We start from the raw sequence: 13,470 nt of genomic DNA, 5'->3' as shown, positions 1-13,470 counted from the left end.
ACTTTTTTACAACATTTTTATATTTACATTACAACATTTACATTTTACATTCAGTCTGTCTGAATTTTATGCATTTCCATTTGCTGATATATTTTTTACCACCAAATAATGGTGTCACTCTTAATTGTCAAGAAACAAAGTTTTCTAAAAGACCAAAAGAAACTATTGCAATAATGACAAGACAAAGTATTTCAACAGCCTGAATAGAAATTTAAAAATGTGTTTCTCTTCAAAAAGAGGAAAAAAACTTTGGGCTTTGAGGTATCATGTGAAAGTAGACAATACCAATCAAAATATATTAACTGAACTCTTTTTTACAGTAATGCATGAATAACTTCCTAGATGTAAAATACTTTCTATATAGCTTTTATTGCTGAAATGAGGAATATTGCATTTGTCTCAGTAATTCTTTCGTTCTACATGCAACACATACTGAAAGGTTATTAACCAAAGTCTAAACATCCAAAGAAACAAGACAAATGTCAGCAATAAATACATAGAATTGTGCAGCCAATACTGTACTGTAATACAGCCATTTATAAAGAGATTTCATGACTGTTTAATTGCTCCAATAATAAAACTAATATCTGTTTACTAGATATATGTAGCAACCTCTCTCTGTATTAAAGAGAGAATCATAGAACCAGCAAGATTGGAGGAGACCTCTAAGATCTTCGAGTCCAACCATGAACCTGTCACTGCTGGAACCCCCAAACCCTAACCCAGATCCTCCAGTGCCACATCAGACACCTCTGAAACACCTCCAGGGATGGTGACTGCACCACCTCCCTGGGCAATATCCCAGTGCTGAACACCACAACAGGGAAAACATTTCTCCTCACATCCAATCTGACTCTGCCCTGGCTCAGCTCAAGGCCATTCCCTCTCTCCTCTCCCTCAGCCCTGGCAGGACACACATCCCACACCTCTCTCCAGCCCTGGCAGGAGTTGCAGAGAGCCAGGAGGTCACCCCTGAGCCTCTTCTCAGGCTAGCCAAACCCAAAAGACAAATGTAAATACCTGTCACATGTTACCAGGTGATGTCCCTAACACAGAAACATTTGCATGTGATGTAGAGATTGTCTCCGGGGAAGTAAAATGACAATTAATTTATATAAAGATGACAAGAGACTCAATCCATGGAGTAGCAAAATGACAACAGCATTGTCTTCTCAGATCCCAGATTCATCAGTGCTCACCTGATACCTGAGAGTGACAATCCAGAAGATGACAAAATCTATTTCTTCTTCCGCGAAAACGCCATTGATGGAGAGCACACTGGGAAAGCTACTCATGCCAGGATAGGGCAGATCTGCAAGGTAAGATGATGACTTCATGGGAGATTGAGTGCACTTGCAGGATGCTTTGCAAGCAGTTTTAGCCCCTTTGCATGCGTTTTCTTGCCTGTGAATTATTCAGTATTAACGTTGGCATGTTAGTAAAGCAGGGATCATCCCAAGGGAAAAATAGAGGATAACACACTGAAAGGAATACTATTCAGTTCTTCATTTTCTGGGGAAACTTCACAAGCTACAGTGTTTTGTTTCAAAAGTCATAGGCATCTTCTGAGGCTTAGAATGTGTCTGCATAAGAGAGTCTTTTGTAGGAAATATGAGAATTCCAGGTAGGCTAAAAACATGTGAAGAATTTGCCTTTTGAATGTTAATACCTTTCCATTCCCACATTGGTGAAAATCTTTAAAACAGAGGCAGAGGAAGATTTGACAAAGCAGTTCTTTAAGGTTAGCTGTAGAAATGGGCAACCAATCCAAACACCCTTGGTGACTACAGAACGAGTTGTTCAGCCACAGGATGAACATCCAGATGGTTTTCTCACAGACTTTTCAAAGAGTTCTACAAACGAAATGATACTGAAAAATGTTGTAGCTTTGGCAACTATGATGTTTACAGTCAAATTTCATGTTAATCCATAAGCACAGTTTGTATTTCTTCCTCAAATTCAGAGGTAGCTGCTTGAAATCCAATTACCCCATAAGGATGAAGTCCTTGGGGCCCTTTATTCCTATGTTTTGCAGCTGTACAACTGATCCCACTGTTCTGGCATTTTTATCTACTTTGTTCCATTACAACTTGCCTTTCTACTTTGTTGCTTCCAGTTAAGCATAATAAAAACCCCTCAGCTTTTCCAGGACGTGGCAGACTGGGAGCTCTGCAGTAAAATACTCTGCCTGTCTCTCTTTTACCAATGCAATATTACCATATCCAATATTACAGTGTTATATTACAATATATAAAGAGGTTTGAGTTGGGTGTTTTTTTTTAGTTTTTAAATTATTTGCTGCTATGAAACACAATACAATGTAAAGTCAAAGAAATTCAGTTAGTGTCTTTGCAACATCCTAATGCTTTTGTACGTGGTGGGTGAATTCTCTACGTAGCCTCTCGCTGTGTTTTTTCAGTGTTCTGTTGATACTCCAAACAGACTGTTACAAGATATTAAACCAAAATACTTTTGTTGTTAGAATGACTTTGGTGGACACAGGAGCCTTGTTAACAAATGGACAACTTTCCTCAAAGCACGTCTGATTTGCTCTGTGCCAGGACCCAATGGCATTGACACACACTTTGACGAGCTACGTAAGTGGCAGAAATGGCTTTGAATACAGAACTGTTTTCAGGAATTCTTCTTCTTATATTCCTAACTTAATTTTCTTTTCTTTTCCTTGTTATTCTTACAGAGGATGTGTTCCTAATGAACTCAAAAGACCCTAAAAATCCAATAGTCTATGGAGTGTTTACAACTTCCAGGTATGGAGTGTATCATTTTACGTGCATGGAAACCTGGGTGGCTGCTTGTTTTAAAGAGGTCTCTTTGTTAAAAATGTTTTTTAAGGGGCACAAAATTTTCTTAACCTTTGAACTGAGAAGTCAGCAGCAGTCAGAAGTAATGAGTTAGGTTTCTTTCTTGTGAGCGATGTACATCATCACTCTGAAGCTGGAAAACACAAAGACTATCAGTTTCTCAGGCAGTTCTTGCCATCAAATTGGCTTTTTATAGTAGGGATAGGAATTTCTCCTCTTTCCACACAGATTTGGAAAAAGAGCACAGGCATAAATGAGCTTGTTTGGGCACAGTGTGAAATAGGAAATCGGTGGGGTGAGAAATTGGCTACTCGAGGAGATACTGGTGAAAAATATTGCAGAAATCTGGAAAGTTTAATGATCTTTCACAAGTTCTGTTATTGAGTCACATATAACTGTGACTAGAATGTTTTTGTTTCATTGTGCTTTCACCAAGAGCAAAATATACTTGTAGCTTTAGCCCGGGGAAGGTTTGCAGTATTGGTTGTATTGCCACATATATCTGTGAAGAAGTTTTAGTTTCTAAAATGAAAAAGCATTTCTAGTGATAATCAAGCATAGAAAAGGAAGATTCACAAGTCCTTACTGTCTTCTGTAAGAAATCTCAAGGTAAGAAACAACACTGAAGTTTGCACAACACTGAAGTTTTCACATGTGCTGCCCAAGTGAAGGAAGAGACTGCTAAAGAAAGGAGAAAAATGTGAAGTATAGGAAAGAATTGAATAGTTCTCCAGGGACAGCCCTGTTGAAGTTTACTCAAATTGGGGCTTTGGCCTTCTGGGGACAATATGTTTGAAATAGTGGAATAGCAGCCATCTGCTTAGGAAAATGGGAGATATTATCAGTTCTGCTGAACTTTCACAGGAGGTGAGTGAGGATTGCTCTGGGAGCATGTCAGAGCTTTGAGAATCAGCACATGCAATGGATTAGAAAGCACCAAGCTGCTATTCCCATAGCTCTACCACTTGATTAAACTGACTGATAACTTACAGAACCTGATTTGATGTCTTCTCCCCTCATTTTCAGCAACATCTTCAAGGGCTCAGCAGTGTGTATGTACAGCATGACTGATGTCAGGAGAGTATTTCTTGGTCCCTATGCCCACAGGGATGGCCCCAACTACCAGTGGGTTCCCTACCAAGGGAGAGTGCCATATCCACGGCCAGGAACTGTGAGTACCCTAAGGAATACAGTAATCTAAACTGGAAAAACAGGCCAGGCCAGGAACTGTGAGTACCCTAAGGAATACGGCAATCTAAACTGGAAAAAGTATGGAAAATATTTTCACACATTATACTGTCGTAGAGCTGAGATCCAGGAAAGAAACTGAAACAGATAACAAAGTGTGGCAGAAGGGAAAACTAACAGCTCCTCCAGGTTCAAAATGTACTGATTTTCTGGTAACATAAGAAACAGCATCATAGGAACTGTGAGTACCCTAAGGAATACGGCAATCTAAACTGGAAAAAGTATGGAAAATATTTTCACACATTATACTGTCGTAGAGCTGAGATCCAGGAAAGAAACTGAAACAGATAACAAAGTGTGGCAGAAGGGAAAACTAACAGCTCCTCCAGGTTCAAAATGTACTGATTTTCTGGTAACATAAGAAACAGCATCATTTGGATTTTAATTTTGGCATCAATGTTAACAACTTCAGAAGAAATTTGAGCAATGGCTGGAGAACTGTACTGAAAGTCAAATGTTTAATAAATTATGGTGCATTATCCTTTCCTTGGAATTTGTTTTTGTTCCAAATACTGACTGAGCCATTCTTAGTGAGAATGAACAGAAAACAGAGCATCTGCCTGGCTGTTAAGAAACTTTCAGTCTTTCCCAACATTAAATCTAGTACAGCGAGACAGATATTTCTGCAGTGGATGGTAGAGTGACTAGAATAATTTCTGACTTCCACTGGTGTTTTTAAAAATCTCTGCTTCCACCTGATTCTGGGTCTAATCTATGAATGAATAAAGTAGCAGTGTATATAAGACTTCCATAGTTACAATTTTGAACTGATATCATCATGTTCTAGAAATATGTAATCACAGAATCATAAAATCATCGAGGTTGGAGAAGACCTCTAAGATCATTCATTGAGTCCAACCATCATCTGCCACTCTGCTGTACTTGCCAGTAGTCTAAGAAGATGGGACAGTTATGAAACAAGCATTAATTGTACATATTGGGGTCTCTCTTTAGCTTGTATAAATTAACTTGGCCCATTTATGTTCTGAACTCTCATTGCAGAAGATTATACGTATGCACATGAAGATATGAGGACTAGAGGGAATAGTCATAAGCTGAGACAAGGGAGAGTCAGGTTAGGTGTTAGGAAAAACTTTTTCCCCTGTGAGGGTGTTTAGGCACTGGAATATTGCCCAGGGAGGTGGTGCAGTCACCATCCCTGGAGGTGTTTCAGAGGTGTCTGATGTGGCACTGGAGGATCTGGGTTAGGGTTTGGGGGTTCCAGCAGTGACAGGTTCATGGTTGGACTCCATTAACACTCCAGTGTTAATTCTGATATATCAGAGGGGTTATTTTTTGGAAGTTGTATAGTTTTACATCTCTGTGGAAAAGATGAATGAGTAGATAACCTTGGTATTTGTTGCATTAGCTATTGTCACCTTCTTTTCAGTCTGACAGACTTAGTGTTCATTATTCTGCTTATTTATAGTCCTCTTTGATTCCACTATTGATTAACCTTTCTAAACAAAACCAAATAAGAGATGTTATGTAGAACTACAGGCAGAGAAGAATGTTACACATTTCTACCACAGAACAGAGTGAGATGAAGAACTGAGTGCTGCCCAGAGGCTCTGATACATTCCTTCCTCCACAGCAATCAGGTGTAGTTCTACTGAGTTTCTGAATGCTCAAATATTGGCCCATGGGACAGGCAACACAGGTCTGCACACCTCAGAGCTTGGGGGTCATTGCAAGGCTTCTCTGAGGGTCTTAATCTGATATCTATATGGGAAAAGAATAACTTGATCAAATTCCCCAGAACCAGCATAAAAACAGGGACCTGAATTCAGCCCCTAAGTGGCAAAGTGACCTAAGCCACCAGAGCCTTTGCCAAAGTAAGGAGATGCAGTTAGGTTACATATATTTTACTTTCTAGCTACTGTCTCAGAATGGATTTTACCCTTACAATTTCACTGTAAAATGCCTTTATTAAGATTTGCAAAGTTCAGATTCCACTGTAAGCAGTTTTCTTGCCTAAGAGCAAACATGATCCCAGATTTTACAATTCTACATAGCTCTGCAGTCACATCCCATAGTGCAGAAAGCTGTGACACTGTAAATTATGTTAGAGTGGCTGAAGCCACCAGTTTCTCCTAGCCCAATGTCAGTGACTCATCCTGGGTTCTGCCACTTTGAGAAAAGATGAGGTTTTTTTCCCCCCTGACAGTTGCTAAAATCATTCTATTGTATTAGTAGGATAAAACTGAATTTTATAATGAGATACATTTCTGGCTGCAAAGAAGCTTTTTGTTTTTGAAGTGATAGAGTTGGGTGTGTTTTCAATGCTTTGAAGACCTGTTGAGAATAAAGAAGAACTATTTTTGAAGTTCCTTTAGATGTCAGACCTGTGGATTCCTTTTCCAAGGGAGAAAAAACCCTGAGCTTCTCACAGTAATTTGTTTCCAGGTTGCACTGCAGTTAAATAGTGCTGCATTACCTCAGGAATTTAATAGGTGAGGTGCCAGTAAACTCCTTGAGCATCTGGGGCCTTGCCCAGTGTGAGGAAAGGAAAAGGAAAGTAAATGGTTCTTCTGAAAAGTCAGAAAATTTGTAAACAATTCTACATCAGCTTCACATTTCACAAAGAAGTTGCCAGAACTTTTCCTGAGAGATCTGGAGAACTTTCTTTTTTAAAAACAAACAAACAAACAAACACTTTTTATCTGCATTTGGGCAGGTGGAAGGATTTTTGTCAAGACCTCATCTTACATGAGGTACCTCATCCTGAATTCTTACCTGACTTTCTGTCAGTTCAGCTACAGAGATCAGGATTTCCCTTCTTCATGGTACCAAGAGTCCATCTTCAGTTATGACCAATGTACATTTTCTTCCTGCCAAATGTAGGTATTGATTTGTGCTGTTGGATTCCCTAACAAGGCCAGTTGGGTGATAGCCTAGTTCCCTCCTCCTGACTGATCAAACCCCCTGACATTGCATATTGGGGACCAACAACTGGAAGTGAATGTAAAACTCAGGAGATCTACTTGAATTGAAGATCAAATTCATTTCTCCAGACTTTCTCTGGGTATTTGTGTTCATGCCTGTATTTTTGGCATGTGAAAACCTATTTCTTTGCTATCCATGGGATTGATTTGGTATAGAAACACCAATTCTGATGGAGCACCTTGCCAGTTAGCTAGGCCTAGACCTGCTAATACCAAAACCAGTCCTGTCATTAGCACCACGAATAATGTCTCTGTTGTCTCCTGGTTTTGTGGCCACAGCATGAAATATGTCAGGATTTTCCTCCTCAGGACAACTAGTCTAGTCTAGGCTTTAGTCTAGTCTGGTCTAGTCTATTCTGTTTCTGAGTTGATATTTGCCTGTGAACGATTTGGACTATGGATGGGCTAAATTTCACCTATTTATGGTGCCCATTTTACTCACTGAAATGGGAGGGATCTATAGCAGTGGCAGTTTCCTAAAGTAGAGTGGGATGAACATGAGCCACAGCCTCGTCCAGTAATAAATGTAAAGACACAAGTTTGCAGGAAATTTTTCTTCTCAGAAAAGCTAAGGATCCAAGAAGCAATCTGGGTCTCAGAGTTGAGAGTCTTATTTAAGAACACAGAGTTATGACACTAATTCTAGTTTTATGATTTTTCAGCATAAAATATATCTTGGTCCATAGAATCATCGAACATGAGCCACAGCCTCGTCCAGTAATAAATGTAAAGACACAAGTTTGCAGGAAATTTTTCTTCTCAGAAAAGCTAAGGATCCAAGAAGCAATCTGGGTCTCAGAGTTGAGAGTCTTATTTAAGAACACAGAGTTATGACACTAATTCTAGTTTTATGATTTTTCAGCATAAAATATATCTTGGTCCATAGAATCATCGAGTAGAATCATATCCTGAGTTGAGTTGGAAGGGATCCACAAGGAACATTGAGTCCAACTCCTGACCCTGCCCAGAACAGCCCCAATAATCACACCATGTGCCTGAGAGTGTTGTCCAAGTGCTTCCTGAACTCTGGCAGGCTTGGTGCCATGGCCACTTCCCTGGGGAGCCTGTTCCACATTGCTGCAAGTAAAATCCTTTGTTAGAAAATGAGCCAGAAAGTAAATATTCAAGCAATCGAAACACAGCTGAAATTCATTTGTTTAAACTTGGAATGAATATTCATTTTGAATTTTTTTCAGTGTTTGCCCAGCTGCAATTAACAATACTTAGTTCTTGGGTACTGATTTTTATCCTTAGAGCACTTTACATATATTATCTAATTAATTATTATCTAATTAATCCGAGTCATTAGAACTGAACTGCAGTTGGAATGTTAATCGAGATGTAAAGCAAACTTAAAATTGAAGTGCAGAATTTGAGACACAGGTTTTGAGGCAGAAAGTGGTTTGGCCAATATTGATAAAATGTCCATCTGATTTTGCTCTATTCCCCTTGTAATATTCTTGTATCTTGGTGGATTCCCCATCCCTGGAGGTTTTCAAGCTGAGACTGGATGTGGCACTTAGTGCCATGGGCTAGTGACCACGGTAGGGTTGGACTTGATGATCTTGGAGGTCTTTTCCAACCTGGTTGATTCTATGATTCTGTGAAGATCACAAGAACATATCTGTTGACACAATAAAGTAGATAACTAACTTGCTTTCTGCTTTTTCTGCTCCACATGCATTAATCAAATATTCTCCCTCCTTCCCTTCCTCCCTTCCATACCCTGTAATGGAACAGAATTCAGGAATTTGCTTACTAATATGCCAACAAGGGACAATTTACAGTTTGTCCATGCTGGAAGTGTCCCTTTGCTGAGCATAACAACTACTCCTTTTGACAACATTGATTTTTAAATTTCATTTCTGATGAATTATTAATCATTTGGATCAAGGTGATAGCAAAGACAATTGATTTCTTCTGCTGAGCATCATGCAAGGTCTGGATTCTTGGTAAATGAGATGTTGTCCTCTAGGTTTTTAATGTAATTGGAAGATATTCTATTCATGGGTCTAAAGGAAAAATTATCTAGGGGATTTTAACACGAGTTGTTTATATTTTTGGTTCAAGTACTGCAACATTTTATTGTCAGCTGTGTTTGAGAGTTTTATATGTCTTAAAAAGTTGTCTGGACAGATCAGCAGGGGAGGTCACAAAGTTCTCTGATGAGTGTCTTTGGGCTGGTGCTTTAATGCCATCGTGGCTTATTTTCTTCACCCTTTCAACACTACTAATACATTGCTAATGCTTATGTTAATGTAAGCTCTAATTGTTCATACAATGCTTCACAATTCTACACAAGAGATGAGGACAAATGGTGTTGATAAGCCACAGTTCTTGAGTCTCCCAATGGGGATATGTGGCAGCTGAATGTGGAGGAATACTTTTGTGGCTACTGTCACCATGGTCTTACCTCTCCCATTTTCAGCCTCTGCTATTGCTTATATTGGGAGACTGGGCAAAATTACTGAAGACAATACATTAAAATGAAGATGGTGGTAGGATTAATTAATTTTGTGTTGTATAATCACCAAATACTGGAATTATTTGCCTCATAAGAATGATTTTAGATATTTCAAGATTTCTTCTTTCTGCCAGTTAAAGGCTAATACTGATCCATAACAGACTGGAAATCCTTGTGCACTGTGTAGTAGTAAGAAAAATTATGTATGAGGATCATTTGCATTCTGTTAACCATATTAATTTAAATCCAAAATAAAGAAAAGATAGATACTATTAGTGACAGAATTGACTTTTGCTGTTGGTCACAAAACCCTGAGGTTCCCTGTCATATTGAATTATAGCCTGCAGTAATTGGGATGATTGCAATGAAATGTATTTCTAATATGTTTCTAGTGATAAATAATAAAAAGTCAAACCTTTCCTTTCTATTTCCAGTGTCCCAGTAAAACATTTGGAGGTTTTGATTCCACCAAGGACCTTCCTGATGAAGTCATAACGTTTGCCAGGAGCCATCCAGCCATGTACAACCCAGTATTCCCCATCAACAACAGGCCAATCATGATCAAAACAGACGTGGATTACCAGTTCACGCAGATTGTAGTCGATCGAGTCGACGCCGAGGATGGGCAATACGATGTGATGTTCATTGGCACAGGTGAGAAGTCTGGAATTGACACTCCATGCTCCTCCAAGCATGATGTATACCTGTCAGGATTTGGGGCAGGAGTCACAACTGTGTGTGGGGAGATCTTTGTTACATGCACTCACTGTTGCAGGTTCAGGTCGTAGCCTGCACAGTTTACTTCATTAGGAGCTTTGCCAACTGGATGAAGATCAAACCACCTTCTTTTCAACTACTGCTATTAGAGATTTTTATTAGAAATATCTTGCCTTATTAATTGTAATTTGGCATTAAAAAGGAGGGTTTTGAGGTCCCCATTTTGACATGCAACATAAGTAGTATTAATGTGAAGGAGGGAAGTATCCAGGTATGGGCAATGTCTCGTGTGCCTTTCAAGTCCTTCAAGTATTACCTTAAGATGCTCAGCTCTTTAGCCAAAAGGCTGCATCATTTTACTAAAGATACATGGCACATACAAAGTGTTTTCAGAAGAACTGGTATTCAAATAGAAACATGATATCCTTTCCAAAGCATTTGTGGAATCAGACAGCTTGGGCATCTTATAGAAGTGGAAATATGCACTCAGAAAAGGCATTTTTTTTCCCAGAAAGATAATAATGAAGGGTAAGAGGGCCTAGAAATTAGCTGATGTACATTTTCTTAAGTTCAGTGACTTCAGAACTATGCTGATTAGTAGCTGGTGGATCTGTTTCTTCACCTTTGAAGATTTTCCATGAGTTGGCTGATGTTTCAGTGAAGTTGAATAAAAGTATTTTAAACTTCTACTGAACATAATTGCTAGTAATTAGACATTGGCATTATGAAACCAAAACAAAACAACCCAAAACCTTACTGGCTTTTTTTCAGGTATGGACCCCCCAAAAAAAATATCTGTCTGTCTTATAACAGTCCAATTTTTTATATGCTTTAAATACAGTTCTGGTGCTCTAGACCTGAGGTCAGATTTCCAAAGCAATAAAACTCAAGGTCTCTTTTATGTTGCTGCTTGAAATGTATTATGAGTAAACTGACCAAAGCAATAAAACTCAAGGTCTCTTTCATGTTGCTGCTTGAAATCTATTATGAGTAAACTGGGAGCTGATGAAGTTTTGTGTACCAAACACAGTGCAAGTATAACAATTCAGAACATTTACTGCAGAAAATGCAGCTCTGCAGAAAAGGTTCCAGCACTTTAAAGCTGTGAACTGAGTTATCAGATACCAGTGCTAGAGTATCTTCTTGCATAAAAGATTGAAAAGTATTTTCATGTGATTTTACACAACATATACATATATTTTCCATCACACATTAGAGACTTCAGTGCCATCTATAATTGTCAGTTTGGTGCCTTTCAGCAAGTCTTCTGTGACCTGATTCAGCCCAGAAAAAACTAAATTAATAGAAATTCTTCCCTTGGCTGTGCTGTGAGGGAAGAAGAGCTTCAGCATCCAGAGGATGATGCTGAACAAACATAAGGAACTGATTTGAATCTCTATCTTGAACACAAGAGGTGACATTTATCTCACCAAACTTGGCATTCAGACTAATAAAGATGCATTGACTTCTGCAAGGGAAAGTGATAAGCTCTTCCAGAGCTGGTCTTTCTTCAAGACTTCTATTGGAGTAAGATGAATAATAACACAGACATTCCAGTCTGTTTTCAGACAGTGCAGGAAGATTTGCTTAAACTTGGACTACAGTTTTTAGATAGTTACCATTCCATGACCAGCAGGTCAAAAGAAGTGATTCTTCCCCTCTGCTCTGCTCTAGTGAGACCCAACTAGAATACTGCACACAGTTCTGGTGTCCTCAACATGAGAAGGACATGGAACTGTAGGAGCAATTGCAGAGGAGGCCACAAAGTTGCTAAGGGCACTGGAGCATCTCCCTGTGAGGACAGGCTGAGGGAGTTGGGGCTGTTGAGCCTGGAGAAGAGAAGGTTGTGTGGAGACCTCAGAGCAACTTTTCAATCTCTGAAGGGCCTACAAGGAGCCAGAGAGGGACTCTGTGTTAGGAACTGCAGTGATAGGATAGGGGGTCATGGGTTCAAATTGAATTTAGGCATCCATCTTATTCCCTAAACCACTAATATTCAGATGTGTGGCAAGTGCTTGGGATTCCATCCAATGTTGGTGATAGCTGTGCCCAAGAACTGTAAGAAGATTATTGAATGATTATTCCTTGTATTGAAAGATTATTCCTTGCACTTGACATTTCAGCACCAAAATCCCACTTTTGGAGGTGCACAGGGTTATTATTTCTTGAAATATTACTTTTGTCCCTAGAAACTGTTCTTTTGCCAGCAGGAGGATACACCCTCATGGGACAAGAACAGGCACTACAACACCAATGCTTGGAGCACAAAAGATGCTCCATGCTCCTCTCAGCTCACTCTCCTTATTGTGGCCTTCAGAATAAGGAAAGGGCATCTTCCAGGGGAGGGTAAAGCTAAAGAGGCAGAACTGAGGCCTTGCCTGCCTTCTGCCAGAAAGCTGCACTGAGCTGGTGGGTCAAAGTCAGAGGAATCAGAAGCAGATACACAATCAGCATGTATTACATCTTCCCAAGCAAAGAGCTAACCAGGGAGCAGATTAGGGACTCTAGTCACAGTCCATTTTCCCACTTGATAATCTGAACCCATGACAAAGCCAGAATTATGCTCTCTGGGGTATGACTGGGATTTTCTCTGCAGGTCTGTCCCATCAGATTAGATCAATTTCTCTGTATTTTCCCACTGTTATTGCAGCAATCTACATTATTCCCATGCGCTGCTGAACTGCAACATGTTGAAGAAATCCCTTTTTTTTTTTCTTTTCCTTGAATAACTGATGATAATTGAAGACAACATAATTAATAGCCATCCAGTGTGGTCACATTTTCCTTTCCTGTGGGTGAAATCTTGAGCTGAGCAGTTTCTTTCCCACTGTGATTGTACCAGTGTGTTTCAGAATGAAAATAATATCCTATCTGCGTGCTTGAAAGTATATCAGAAAAAAACAGGATTTAAGATAGGCACTTAATGCATATCCTGAGTGTCTAATGCTTGGGATCCTTTGGCACAGTCAAAGTGCCTCTGTCAGTAAAGCAAATTAACAGCAGTAATCTTATCTGACCTAGCAGAGTCTATTGATCCTAAAGGAGATGCCTGATTCTGTTGGTGTGAAAGTGTTTGAAATCCTACTCTGCAAAACTTGATTTCATGCTCAGATAAAGCCCCACTTTGGTACCTGTGGCCTGACCAGAGTCACAGCAGTGATTAGCACAATATATCTTTGACCTCAGAGGTTTTCTGGAGATCAAGCAAATGTAATTGTTGCAGGATCCACTTAAAATCAGACCTTTTGTTATAAGTGTTATGGGGAACTAGTGT

At 39.4% G+C, this 13,470-nt stretch overlaps 1 protein-coding gene across 1 annotated transcript in view; it reads left to right on the top strand.

Annotated features, from left to right (window-relative positions):
* Positions 1 to 1,176: 1,176 nt before the first annotated feature.
* LOC103799413 (semaphorin-3A) overlaps positions 1,177 to 13,470 on the top strand; it is a gene marked incomplete at both ends in the record, with an annotated part of 17,457 nt that continues 5,163 nt past the window's right edge. Inside the window, 5 exons of the mRNA XM_009071733.1 lie at positions 1,177 to 1,319; positions 2,483 to 2,597; positions 2,699 to 2,768; positions 3,849 to 3,993; positions 9,914 to 10,133. Coding sequence (XP_009069981.1) covers positions 1,177 to 1,319; positions 2,483 to 2,597; positions 2,699 to 2,768; positions 3,849 to 3,993; positions 9,914 to 10,133 — 693 coding nt within the window. The remainder of the gene's footprint in view (positions 1,320 to 2,482; positions 2,598 to 2,698; positions 2,769 to 3,848; positions 3,994 to 9,913; positions 10,134 to 13,470) is intronic.

The sequence above is a fragment of the Acanthisitta chloris genome, unplaced genomic scaffold (assembly GCF_000695815.1).
Source record: "Acanthisitta chloris isolate BGI_N310 unplaced genomic scaffold, ASM69581v1 scaffold5693, whole genome shotgun sequence".
Taxonomy (NCBI): Eukaryota; Metazoa; Chordata; class Aves; order Passeriformes; family Acanthisittidae; genus Acanthisitta; species Acanthisitta chloris.
Note: the sequence above shows the minus strand (reverse complement) of the source record. Positions and strands in the feature narration are given on the sequence as shown.